This window comes from Patagioenas fasciata, chromosome 4 (genome assembly GCF_037038585.1).
Source record: "Patagioenas fasciata isolate bPatFas1 chromosome 4, bPatFas1.hap1, whole genome shotgun sequence".
Classification (NCBI taxonomy): domain Eukaryota; kingdom Metazoa; phylum Chordata; class Aves; order Columbiformes; family Columbidae; genus Patagioenas; species Patagioenas fasciata.
Window position 1 is genome coordinate 18,566,190 of NC_092523.1, and position 13,792 is coordinate 18,579,981.

At 36.6% G+C, this 13,792-nt stretch overlaps 1 protein-coding gene across 15 annotated transcripts in view; it reads left to right on the forward strand.

Annotated features, from left to right (window-relative positions):
* The window catches only part of SLIT2 (slit guidance ligand 2), a 263,667-nt gene extending 252,751 nt beyond the window's left edge, over window positions 1–10,916 (forward strand). For 12 of the 15 annotated variants that reach the window (XM_071807350.1, XM_071807343.1, XM_071807344.1 and 9 more), the window contains 3 exons: window positions 4,417–4,705; window positions 7,779–7,990; window positions 9,061–10,916. In XM_071807350.1, coding sequence (XP_071663451.1) covers window positions 4,417–4,705; window positions 7,779–7,990; window positions 9,061–9,302 — 743 coding nt within the window. In that variant the 3' untranslated portion in view covers window positions 9,303–10,916. Of the gene's footprint in view, window positions 1–4,416; window positions 4,706–7,778; window positions 7,991–8,322; window positions 8,412–9,060 lie in introns of all 15 variants that reach the window. The other 3 variants (XM_071807351.1, XM_071807349.1, XM_071807352.1) reach the window with 3 other exon arrangements.
* Window positions 10,917–13,792: the final 2,876 nt, after the last annotated feature.

Consider the following 13,792-nt stretch of genomic DNA (forward strand, 5'->3'; position numbering starts at 1 on the left):
TCTGTTTCAATCATGTTTTGCATCTATATTTCACTGTACATCTATCTGCAGGAAATGGCAGTAAGGTGTCAAGCCAGGAAGTATAATTTCTGTCTGGAGATTGTATTGCTTAGGGCTGATACAAGTTATGGTATAAGAAGGGAGCCATTTGGACAGTTGCCTCACAGTATGTGGCAGGGTTTGGAATTTTTGTTTTGTTTTGAGAAGAAAGAATTATTTGTTTCAGTAAAGCTAGTAGTAGGTGATTGTGGAGATAAACCATTTGAAACATTTTTGACCATTTGTTGCAATTTACTTTGTAGAACAATGGACTCAAGCCCGTTGTTTTAACCAGGAGTGTCTGTTGAATTTCTGATGGGCCTGCATGATGTAGGTAGAAGAGTCAGAAACTTCAGCTACCACTTTTTGCGTTCCTACTGTCCTTGGTAGCAAGTCTAAGTTCTTAGTGATCGGTGTTCTGTGTCTGAGTTTTTAGACTTGAGCATCTTGTCTCCTTGCAAAAAAATCATGCTATCAGTAGTACATTCATGAGATGCCTATTTTCTCTAGCAAAGATACTTTTTATTCTCTTTCTAAATACATGAAAAACCTCAGGCTGGCTGCTTAGGTCTGTCTCTGACAGGAAAGAAAAACAGGAAGCTACTTTGATTCAGATCAAGAATAGTCTGTTTCTCCTATAAAACCAGTACAAGTGCCTTGGTTGCAATTGATGAGGGGTAAAGTTGAGTTTTGTCTCTGAAAATCCCCATTCTTCCCTTGAAACACTTCAGCTTTTATTGTCAAATCTTTTCAGATTTTGTTATTACTTCCTTCCATGTAAGATGGAAAGACAGAATTCAACATTAGTCATCACGCCCCGTACCAGCAGAGAAAATAATTTAAGTTATCAAATATATAAGCTGCCTTTAAAATTGCTTCATATCATGACTCTTCAAAGGAGGGTTGCCTTGTGGAAGCACATCTGCATTTTTTCACGTATATCAGTTCTACAGTGTTGTTTGCATAGTGTCCTATGCCACATGATTTGGAAGGAGAGACGGTCCTAGATTCTAAGAAGACACTGCATGCTTGCTTACTTGTATTGTCAACAGCAATTTGTTATTTAATGACTGCTAAGGCAGATTTTGCTACTTCTTGAAAATTGAGCATAGTGCAGAGTGATCCTTCTGTCTGTTATGGACACTTTTTTAATGAAATGAGGCTAGACTTCCAGCTAAAAACATTTATTCTGTGCAGTGCTAACACTTACTTGTTGATTTGTGACATGTGGTTCTCCTCCTTACTTCTTCACCTTACAGATCTGTGTCTCCATTAGAACAATCACATTAATCTGCATCACCATCTTGAAGTATCAGAAGAAATATTTTTGGAAATAAACTTCTCTTTCAGTGGTTTGATTCTTAAGAGCAGGAGGGTTTTTCATACTGATTCATATTCCTTAGAGAGGGCCTGTGTTCCTTCTATCTCTATTCTTCACATTCAGGCTCCAAACAGACAATTATTTCCACTGTCATAGAAAATGTTGGTCCAAACCGGGATGAAAACTGTCATTAGAAGCACATTAAAAAATAAAGAAAAAAAAAACCCAAACAGACTGGTATTCAGTTCTTGAACTTTTCTGTTCTTTATCTATGTTTATCTATTCATGATCTTTGAAATTCTGGAGACAGTTAACTTTCACTCTTGTATTTTCGTATTACCCATCTTTTTGAGATTTGTTCATTTTTTTTCTTATCCAACTGTATCTAGAATTTTTAGAGAATTCAGTCACACATTTTCATCGGTGAAGAACTCAAATTCTCACTAGGATTTTATGCAGTATTTTTATCTTTGCCAAAGTCTTAGTTTAACACCTATATCATCATGTAGCTTACACTTACTCTTATCACCTTCCTGTTAAAATGGCATTTCTGGTAAGCATCACCTCAGCTGGCAGGATGAAATTCAGATTTGACAGCAAGGCCTTGTATGCTTTTCTCTCTCCTCCACCCTCCTCCCCACTGCTTTTTTTTGACAAAGTTATTCTTGGGTCACAACATTTGGGTTGGTTTGGAAGGGATAATTTAACTTTACTTTTACAGAAAGTGGGCTAATTGATTTATACTCTTTACTTTTTTCCAACCGTATGGCTCTCTTGTGTGGTCAGAATCCATAGACTATATATTTTTCACTCTTTCTATAACAGATTTCAGTAAATCATATTGAAAACCCGTGGCTTTTTGTAAGGAGTCTTAAGGGACAATCTGTTTCTTCTCAAAAACTCTTCAAAGGGGCCACAGACTTCACTGATACTTTACATTCTTCTCTCAGAAATAAGACCATATTTTACTAGCTGAGAGTGGCACCTTGTTTCAGAGAAGTCCCTATTTCTGAGACAGGTAGGGCATCAGCTGCTTTTCATTTCTGGCTACTCTGTTCTAGCAGCTTTTGACGGTGTTACTGTAGGACCATTAATAGGAGTCTTAACATTTGCCTCCTTGAGCAGTGATTTGGCAATTTACCTGTAGTCAGGTTCAGTGACCAAAAGCTCAAAGGGGGATGGGAACTACCTTCTTACCTTTCAGAAAATAGAGCTGCAATATTTGTCTGCGTTATTTCTATGGCAGTTCTTTTCTAACTGTTAAAGAACCTTTATCTAAAAATTATCTAGGGGATATTGCTGAAGAATATGAGCAGCTTTTGCACACGCTTTTGCCTTCTAACACTTGATAACCTGCAAGAAGAAGCAAAAAACTTGTGTATATGCATGCAGCGTGTTTCCAAATATCTTCTGTATTAGAGATCATAGATAAAAAAATCTCTGAATCACATGTGATATACCTCATATTATCTTATCTGGTGTGATATGGTTCCCAGAAATCATATCTAACTTTCCTAACAACATTTTGTTTAGCATTGCCTTGGTGTACTTAGTTTTATGCAGCTTTTATTTTTACAATGGATAAATTCAGTGCATCTATTCTGCTATTAGATACCTCAGGCCATACGTCTAAACATTTGCTGAGTGTTACTTTCAAGGGGAGATATCAGGGTGAAGAGGTCTTGATGAGTCTGCCTTGTCCCTGGATTTTGAGAATATGGCAAATAGTGTTGAGGAAATGGAAACTAATGATTGTTTGCAGTTTCAGTCTTTTAACGTAAGAGTCCCAAGTGTGTTTTACTTAATTGATAAGATCAAAGGAGATTAGGCTCTTCAGTATTATGGATGCAATACTGTTCATTTCTGTAATCACTGAAGCTTAGCACAACTGAAATTACAATAACCTCTAAATGAAAGGCAGGACTTCATTAGGTTGCGTAACACTTCTACGTTACTCTTAACTATTCAGAGTTACTATATAAAACCATTAGAAGTACCAGTTTACTTGGTTAACAAGGAACAATGCAGAACATTACTGCTTTCTGTGGTTGTTATCTAAGTAGCCAAATGAAATTTGTTAATTTTGCCTATGAAGAAACTGTGCAGCTAATAGGTGTATTTATTTTCAGGTAAACAGATCCTTCTCAAATGCTCAGTACACTGTGATTTCCTTTACTTACTAGTTTCAGGGAGTAAGAGTAGAAGAAACTAGAAGAAACTTGATTTTTGCAGGGCAACAACTTTTAACAGTAATGTTCCTTCTGAAACAGTCTTCAATGATTAACTGATCACAACAGAATAACTGCATTGCTTATACCTCCTGCTCCAGTTACACCTGTAACAGTTACAGACTACAACAGAGGAATTATTCTGAAAATGGTCACCATCAGGGGCATTTGCACTATCTAGAAATATTTACACATAAGTATCTTGATGCTGAATGATACTGTTGACTATCTTCGTTCAAAACTGTAACAGCAAACTATGAGTGGCTTTTTTATTAATCTGTTTTTGAGGCATGCTGAAGAAAAATATTTTTGAAAGTAATGGAACCTACTCCTGTTGAGCTTTTCTTTCCAGTAATTGTTACTAGCAAAATTTCACATTTAAAATCTGTATGCCAGCTCCAATTTAATCAGCTGGTCCTACTAAATTATTCTGGATTTGAGTATCTTAGCAGCTTACAAAAAATAATTTATCAGCTGTTAAATTTCAACAACTTTTGTTTTTCCAAAATTCCAAAATTATGTAATCTCCTGTACTTAATTGCAATAGGATAAAACCAGGATAAAATCTGAACCTTTTCACAGTTGTGAAGTCCTCTATACATCGCTTCAGCTGGACCTGGAGACTTACGGGTCTGGACCTGGTTTACATGCATGCTTAACAGCCAGGACGATTTCCAAATACTAGATCATTGCTCATAATTGTAGGCTGAATATCTAAGAATAATTAATTAGGAAGAAATATGTCTTTAAAATGTTTAAAAATAGGTTAAACAATATAGAAAATTGTACCAAAGATTACATTGATTATTTGCTGTTATTAATTTCTAGGAATGCCTGTGAAAAATAACATAGCAGCTTTACGCCAGTCTCCAGGACAGAATGGCACCAGCTTCCATGGTTGCATCCGTAATCTGTATATCAACAGTGAACTCCAGGACTTCAGAAATGTGCCACTGCAAGTGGGAATTCTGCCGGGTTGCGAGCCTTGTCATAAGAAAGTTTGTGTGCATGGAACATGCCATGCTACCAGCCAGTCAGGCTTTTCCTGTGAGTGTGAAGGAGGATGGACTGGACCCCTCTGTGATCAACAAACTAATGACCCATGTCTTGGAAATAAGTATGTCCTTCCTCAAGACAGTACCATAATATGTATATGTCTTCTGCTATATGTATTTTTTCATAAATGTTCACATTTTTTCAGCAAGAAACAAAATATCCTGGCCATGTACAAGTGAAAACCTTGTCCAGGTTATAGTATAGTCTTTCCATATATTTAATGAGGAAAAGTCCCCAGTTTAGGGAAGCAGATACACACATCTCCCTGAAGTTCTGCCTAAAGCCGGGGATGTGTTCTTACATGGGCAACTTCTGTAATGAGTTACACTGATGCAAGTGTTGGTACAAAAATCATTTAGAAGAAGTTGCAAATGGAAAAAAAAATATATTTGCGTATTTATAATTGTATAGAATGAGGAAATATAATTTTTATTATTAATCTCTAATGTGTCTTAAAAACTTGATATGCCTACTGTTTTCGTATTTTCACAGTACCCTGGGGTTTAGCAGGAAAATAGATTTCTACCCTTATGTTAAACTTCTGTTTAAGTCCTCTGTGATAATTCTTTTTGCTGATTTGACTAGAACTTTTTAGGTGGGTCATTTTATGTATGTTTATATAAAGGGTCATGTACATATATGTGGAGAGAGAGAGAAAAAGATATGCCTATGTGGGTATATGAGAGGATTGATATCTATGCATATTCATCTTTTAAATTTACTATAGAGAAAGATTCCATTTCTTTGGCTTATGGTCTCCCAGCACAAGAAGATCAGAAACTTCAGAAGTTCAAAGTTCTTTAGGATTTATTGGTCATAGGCAAAAATATGTCATTCTGTTTGCTCTTACCATTCTCCTTACTACAGTTTGGCAAACTTCTCTCTCTTATTTTTTTCTTGTAAGCCTGCTTGGATCTTTTGGCTCCTGCTTTTTCAGTGCTCTGGCCTATATAACGTTTGAGGACCAGCAGCCTGATTTTGCTGAGAGATTCTAATAAGATGATTTTCAATCTCAATATAAAATTATGCTTAAGTGATGTTTTCATATAGTGTGTGGTGAGCTTGTGGCAATTATACATCTAACTTGAGTGCCTGACATAGGTACCTAAAATTAGAGAAGAGGAAACTCTGCCTGAGAGTTTGCACTTAGCCTGATGTTCCTTTCAGTATATTCGAAGATGAAATTTAGAGCTTTAAAGAACAGGTGCAAGCAAGAGTATAAGAGCTGACATTAGCTAAGATATAGTCATCTCCTGAGTCCAGGACAACTTTACCAAAGATCCTGACACAGATTGATTCAAGATCTAAACCAGCCTGTATAGAACACAACATGATGCCAGTGTCACCTAAGCAACTTCATACTTCAGATATCCTTAAAGTGTTTTATATATGGTGAACAGAGCAAATGCTAAACATAATGAAAACTAAACAAAAGCTATCTGCTTTGTGATACTGTCTAAGCCTTTCATTTTGAATTGCTTAATCTAATTGTCTTGGAATATCAGACTTCAACCATGGAACAATTTGGAATCTTTTAGGAAACTAGTTTGTTCAGAAGTACAGACTCTTGCATAACAGGAAAGTTGGAAGTGCTTAAACTGTTAGTTAAATTTTATATTTGTAGCTTTTAATCCTAAACTGGATACATGAATGGAGACTATGTGCTGTGCCTTCCATTTAAATATCTTGTGATGAAAATGACTTCCTATACTCTTTTTCCACCAAGTTACACCATGCCTAAAGTACTTGCACAGAATTAAGTGTTCAGATGGAGAATTGTAAGGTAGAGTTCACTGGTGCGTGGAACCAAATGCTTATCAAAGCTCAACGGGGAGAGCAGCTAGTTTCATCACTTGGGTGAGACTTGATAATATGCAACCTCATCTGGGGTGAGTTTCTGCATGAGTGCTAGATGAGGGCTGGTGGCTTTCAGTGAAGTGGAGACCTGCCTTGTACGTCCTGTATCAAAAATAGCATGGTCAGCAAGACAAGGGAAGTGATCCTTCCCCTGTACTCTGCATTGGTGAGGCCACACCTGGAGTATTGTGTTCAGTTCTGGGCCCCTTGGTTCTGGAAAGATATTGAAGTGGTGGAGCAGGTCCATAGAAGAGCAGCAAGACTGGTGAAGGGACTTGAACACAAGACCTGTGGGGAGAGGCTGAGGGAGCTGGGGTTGTTTAGTCTGGAGGAGGCTTAGAAGTGACCTCATCACTCTCTATAACTACCTGAAGGGAAGTTATAGCCAGGTGGGGATTGGTCTCTTCTCCCAGGCAGTTAGCAATAGGACAAGGGGGCATGGGCTTAAACTCTGCCAGGGGAAATTTAGGTTTGATATTAGAAAGAAATTCTTTACAGAGAGAGTGGTCAGGCATTGGAATGGCCTGCCCAGGGATGGTGTACTCACCGTCCCTGGAGGTTTTTAAACTGAGATTGGACATGGCACTTAGTGCCATGATCTAGTAAATGGACTGAAGTTGGACCAAGGGTTGGACTTGATGATCTGTGAGGTCTTTTCCAACCCAGTCGATTCTGTGATTCTGTGTGATTCTGTTGTATGATCACACAACTGGCAGTTGGCAATGAAGACTGATGTATTTGAAGGGAGAGCATGTGTTCAGCTTCAAAACTACCATTGCTTGGGTCAGAAAAGTTTCAGCTAGGAAGTGCCTGACCTGTCTTTGTGCTGGGAGGTCCATATTCAATGAGTGACAATATGTGGTGGGTTTTTTAAATGATACAAGAACCAGAATTTCAGGTGAGTGTCCTTTTTCTCTACTTAATTCTAATTCTAGTAGATTATATTTGGTCTTGATTTTGCTGTGTTCTTCTCAAAAGCATGCTGAAAATTTAGGTAGACAAGAAATGCTGGTTTTAATAACTGTGGCCTGTAAAAGTCTTCCATAACACATCTACAGTGGCTGTTTTCTGGTGAGATAGATTTCCGTACTGCAGCTTTTTTAGTGTAAACCTGCATACCAATTATCAACCACTTCACTGCATCTCACTGAAAAAGTCCATTAAAAACAAAACCAATTTCTTCTGAGTACAGTCCAAAGTATTTGTAGTTAATGTTGCTTAGCCTGAACTTTGATGAATAATTTATTTTTATTCTCTTGGGCTTGTTTCCCCTGTAGATGTGTGCATGGTACCTGCTTGCCGATCAATGCGTTTTCATACAGTTGTAAATGCCTGCAGGGACATGGGGGAGTCCTCTGTGATGAAGATGAAAAGCTGTTTAACCCCTGCCAATCCATCAGGTGTAAACATGGCAAATGCAGGCTTTCAGGACTTGGGAAACCATATTGCGAATGCAGCAGCGGATACACAGGGGACAGCTGTGATAAAGGTAAAAATATTAAAAGTCATGTTGTTGTTTTGGTCGTAGATTTTTTTTTTTTTATCAAAACATGAACAGCCAAAAACATTACCAACATTTTTCCCCACAATACACACATTTGTTGGTTTTTTGGTTTTTACCATAAGAATTTATCTCAGCGAAAAATCAACCTTTTCCCATGAATTTGTTTACATTTTCAGGATTTTTTCATCAAATGTTTTGCTGTGAAAACATTTCTCTTTTTTGCATTTATCCAGAAACACATTTTTACAATATTTAACTATTACCTTTTACCTGCTGTATCTTTCTGTATTGTTTCTCTGCTTTCTGCAACTGAGAAGCCAAATCCAATGATTCTGCTCCTAGTTTTATCACAAACTCTACTTTTGACCTCTCAGCTTCAACTGATTTATCACAGCGAATTATGCAGGTGAGATGGATGAAAACAGGATGACTTTTCCCCCTACCTTTTTATTTTTCCTTTGTCTATCAAAGCTCTCTCTCTCCCTCTTTTTCTCTTTCTCTTACCCCAGATGGCATTTATTTCATATGGTACATATATGTGTATAGAAGAATATGGCTGTAGAACTTTTAACAGATGTCTCATTTTTAGCTGGTTTTATACCTCAGTAATTTATGAAGTTAGTGGAATGTAACTTGTATTAAATAACAGTTTGAATAATATTAAACTCCAGGTCTAATAAATTAAATTGCATGCTCTCCGAAACATTTCCCTGTAGTAAATAGAACCAGCTGCAAGCAATGTAGGAACAGAAGATGTGTATTTTTTATAAAAGAGGAAAAGATTTAAGCTTCCAATTTTCTTGTCATTGTAATAGCTTTGTATTTATGGTTTACATATGCATAATATAAACTTTACTGAAAATAGGAGGTATAAGAAGTAAAACTCAACATTAATCAAATTATGTTTCGTAGAACCACTAATTTCCAATATACAGTCTGACTCAAACTTTAAAATATCGATCCCAACTGCAATTTGAAACACAGAATCTTCCTTAGCAATTCTTTGACCTGTGTCTCAAAAGTGTATCTCTTATTTCCAATGTTGTTTTCTACAGAAGTCTCTTGTCGAGGGGAACGAATCCGAGATTACTACCAAAAGCAGCAAGGGTATGCAGCGTGCCAGACGACCAAGAAGGTATCGAGACTAGAATGTAAAGGAGGATGTTCAACCGGGCAGTGCTGTGGACCACTAAGGAGCAAGAGACGGAAATACTCTTTTGAATGCACTGACGGGTCGTCATTTGTGGACGAGGTTGAAAAAGTAGTGAAGTGTGGCTGTACAAATTGTCCCTCCTAAGTGTCCCTGTCACACTTGTCTTTTGAAATGTTGTATACTTATTGGCCGTGTCGGACTAATTAATGCTTCATAGTGGAAATATTTGAAATATATTGTAAAATACAGAACAGACTTATTTTTATTATGAGAATAAAGACTTTTTCTTCATTTGAAAAAAAAAAAAAGAGATTCAAGTGCTTGAACTGAGACTTCTCATAGCCAAGAGGAGCTTTGAAGAAAAAAAAAAAAGACCTGGTAACATTGCAACAGAGATGAGAAACTTTAACTGCTTTTAACACGGATTCTTCTTTATAACATGCTGAAGATACACTGACACTACACACATGTGACTTTCAACTTAACAGCTCAGAGATGAAATATTGACCAGAACATGAGGCTTGTTTTTTCACTTTCGTATCAGTATATTTTATTGTCTTGACAGACCGTACCAATCATTTTACCTATGGATGAGGAAGCGTTATGAGTGAAAAGAATCAGATTATACAGAAATAACAATTGTATGAAATAGATTTTATCTTTTGGAATTATTAAGCATCTTGAGAAGATGGGTCCCATTTAATGGATGGGAAATGGGAGATACAAGAATATACTATAGTCCTGAAATCTCCTGATGATGTATACTTTTATGTCAGCATGTTAGCAAAAGAAGCATTAAAAAGTGTTTATCTGCCCTGTTCCAGTATTAATTTTTTGTAATATAAATGTTTGGGGGATGATAAAAATAGATTATTGATGGATAAATTAGTAATAATATGGATTTCTGTTTCTATGACTTCTAAACAACTCTATACAGTATTTGGTTTCATTGAGAAATATTTATTGTATCAAAGTACATTGTACTTAACCCTTTTAGACCATCCCTTTTACTGTTTTTCAATGCTTTAATATATATTAATTTATATTTGTCCCAGTATTTTTGTAATTTTTTTTTAAAGGACTTAAAAATCAGGACTTTTTGCAATAGAACTAACATAGCATGTCGTCTTGGGGTAAATGTTTTCAGTCTGTTTATTCCTCCCTTTCCCCTTTTTCTTTTCCTTAGAATCTGACCACTTGGTGTCACTGAATCTGAAAGTGATGACAATCTGCAGTTTTCACATACAGCAGATATTCAGGACACCTTCCAAGAACCCGTAATGTATGACAGAAAATGTCTTTACGCTAGGTGGTAATTGTAGAGAAGTTAATTTTCCCTATATACAGTATTTACAGAAAATAAGATGGCGTGTAGTAAATTACATTAGAAGGTAGATCTTTATAAATTAATATTCCCATGGAGCTCTTTACCTTTTTTATAAAAAAGAAAAAAAGGCTGTGCTATCAAGAACTGTGACTTTCCCCAAATAATAAAACTACTTTACTGCCCTAATGTTCCCCATGTTAACATGTTGCTGCTAAATTATAATGTAGAATTGGTAATCAATAGTGGGTTGTGTTCTTTCAGTAAAACCCAGGGTACCCTGTAAAAATGCAGATGTTTTTCAATTTTATTTTATTATTTTTTTTACAAAAAAGTTAGATGTACATGTGTAATGCAGTGTGCTTTGTCTTATTTGGACTGATATCAGTAATGCTACTGATGTTTGTAAATTAAACAGATATTTACTTCATTAACAGCTTTTATTTGTATTATTCTGAGAAGTTTAAATTGTCTAACAGCCTTTAATTAAACATCTGTAGTTGCAAAGAATATTTGGTAAAAACAAACAACAGAATAAAACCCAACCCTAGGTGTAGTGTATTCATTGCTGAAAATCTGAAGAAGGAATTAATTTGGGATTATTACACCTATAGGCAGCGACATCTGCAAATGTCGTTTCATTACAAACACAGCTGAACTCATACCAAAATTAACAAAAGACTTAAAAATAAAGTACACTGCATGAAGAGGCAAATTGAGTCTAGTCAAATATTTTAATGTTTATAGAAATGGCCATTTGACAGTTGTTTTAGCAAGTAATTGGATTTTTCAGAGGGCTTCATTTTCACTGCTCTTGGACTAAGTATTTTAAACTTAAGCAATTGTATGGGACGATACTTAACCAGGTTCCTCTTCCACAATATCATTTTTACAGATACTTTTGTGTTATTTTAGTTAGTGTACTTTAGTTTTTGTCTAAATATCCAATGAAACAGCCTTTAGCATGAGGCTGCCTTTGCAGTTTCTATGACTTCTGAATAATCTTCAGTAAACAGGAATAGCTTTGACGGAAAAGCAGTCATTTTTGCCCAACAGTGCTTATATAGTATTCTTCGATAAATAGTATTATTTTTCTGTATATTATCAAAATCCCTATACCAAGTACCTGGAGATGAACTGCTGTTTTCATAATGACAGAGAAAGACGAACTTTGCACTGATATTCAAGCAATGCTATCAGCTACTAGTGATCCCGAGGCCGTCAAGACAGGGTCTTTTTGTGGTTTCAATGCAGAACCAAACAAAAACTTCAGAATTTAGAGAGAAAAAAAAAAAAAGAAAAGGAGAAAAAGCACCACAACCTACCCCTCTGGTGGAATATAAGGCACCGACATCAGACAGTGACCCAGCTCACCTTAGTAACCTGAGCAGCCTTGTATTCTCACAGCGGAAAAAAAGCCCTTAAGCATGGTGTGCCACTGTGCATGATGAGAAAGAATCTTCTCTGTGGGTTGCGTCACTCCAACACCTTTTTCATGCCTAAATCAAGTTTCTTGTACTCTTGCTATAATAGACTGCTGTGTAGCTGTCTTCTCCAAAAGGGAAACGGGGATCTGAGGGAACTTTCGCTTTAGGCATAGCTAACACAGCGGAGAATTTAGTTCAGTGCAGAACATTCTGGACACATAGGTTTTAATTCAAAAACATAAGTTATGCAGCTTTTAACACAGTGCTCAGGGATTATAGTAGGTTTTTCTTGTAGGGCCTGCTGCCTGCTATAGGAATCACTCTCATACAGTCTGCTTTTAATGTATTGAATGAAATGCATAAACAACATTGGGTCTGAAGGATACAACTCAGTACAGTAACCAAGTTCACTTGGAGTTAATGCTGCATACAATGCAAATTCTTTTTTCATTAGAAACCAAGAAAGCTGAAACTTGCAGATTCCATCATTTTCTGCCAGTATTCTTAAAAGCTATAAAAGAGAAAGCACATGAATACTACTTAATTTGTCCTGGCTCGTGCACTGCTCCTACTGTCATCACACAGATTATAAAAATGTGAAACAGTGTGGAAAAAAGACTGTTCTTGAATGAAACAGTAACAAAAGTCATTGTTTTTTGGGGTTTTTTTTGACATTGAAAGTCAATTCAGAACAGGAACTATGACACATGGAATGAGATTCTGCAGCTTGTATTAAAGTTTCTAAGAAAGATGGGTATGTGACTGATTAGAAACACTGTTTTAAGCAAACCAATGGTGGGCTTTGAACAAGCTTTGAGAGATACAGTTTATTGTCTACATTCTAATCTAATAACAATTTTGTCTTTTATTCAGAATATTTTTATTGCCATATGGGGATATCATGAGGCTTAGTATTACAAGAATTATCATAATAGCGTGATGCTCTGTGTAGGTGCCAATATGACAGTCATATGATGTCATGAACGCATTTGCCTAGGAAAAGATCGTCATGGAGAGGTTACGTAGAGGACAAAAAAAAGCCTGTCAGACCTGATTATGTACAGTGTCCTTGCAAGGACAGTAGCAATAGAGAAAGTGGATGTCACCATGTTAGTTCTGGTGAGATGAATGGTGATTAAGAAATGAGGGAGCGAGTGGTATGTTTTGGAAAGGAGCTTGCTGTTAAGAAGAAAATGCCCAGTAGTTCTGGAAAAGTGTCAAGAATGTTGGAGGGTGTTTGCATTGAAGCTCTGTATTTTGGGAGCTTTATCTGCTACGCTTGAAACTTACATATTTAGAAGAAACCTCTTTACAGTTCTGAGAAATGCACAATTGATCTTTCTATCTTGAGTTAACCCTATTGTTTGAGGAAAAGTTTGTCTTTTCAAAGCAATTCAAAATCCCATCTTTTGGTTCCTTTTCTCCTCCTTTGTAAGCAAGTGCTATTCTCACGGCAGCTCATTAGGCACGCAAGTGCCTGCGCTTCAGCTGTCCCACCTGACAGTGGAGAGCCTGGCACATAATTTCAGTTCCCATAAAGTGCAATTCCCCAGCTGAGCCACTCAGGATTCTTGGCTTTTAGAAGAAATATTTATACACTATGCTGGTATCTCCAATCTATTTAAGATTCCTGGAGTGGAAATAAGAAAATCACTGGTAGTTGTGACTGTGTAGGGGCTGTCAGGAGTAAAGTAAAACCAAAGTGTTTGCCTGCATGCCTGGAGAGCCTGGCTCATCCTGGAGAGCCTACTGTTTTACTGTGTTCTTTATGTACTGTGTTCCTGGGAAAGTGGGAAGTGGTTGTGCTCATCCTTTCAGAAATGTCTGAGAGCACAAGGATTTTGTGTCCTTTTGCAAATAAATTGTCTAGGCTGGAAATCATA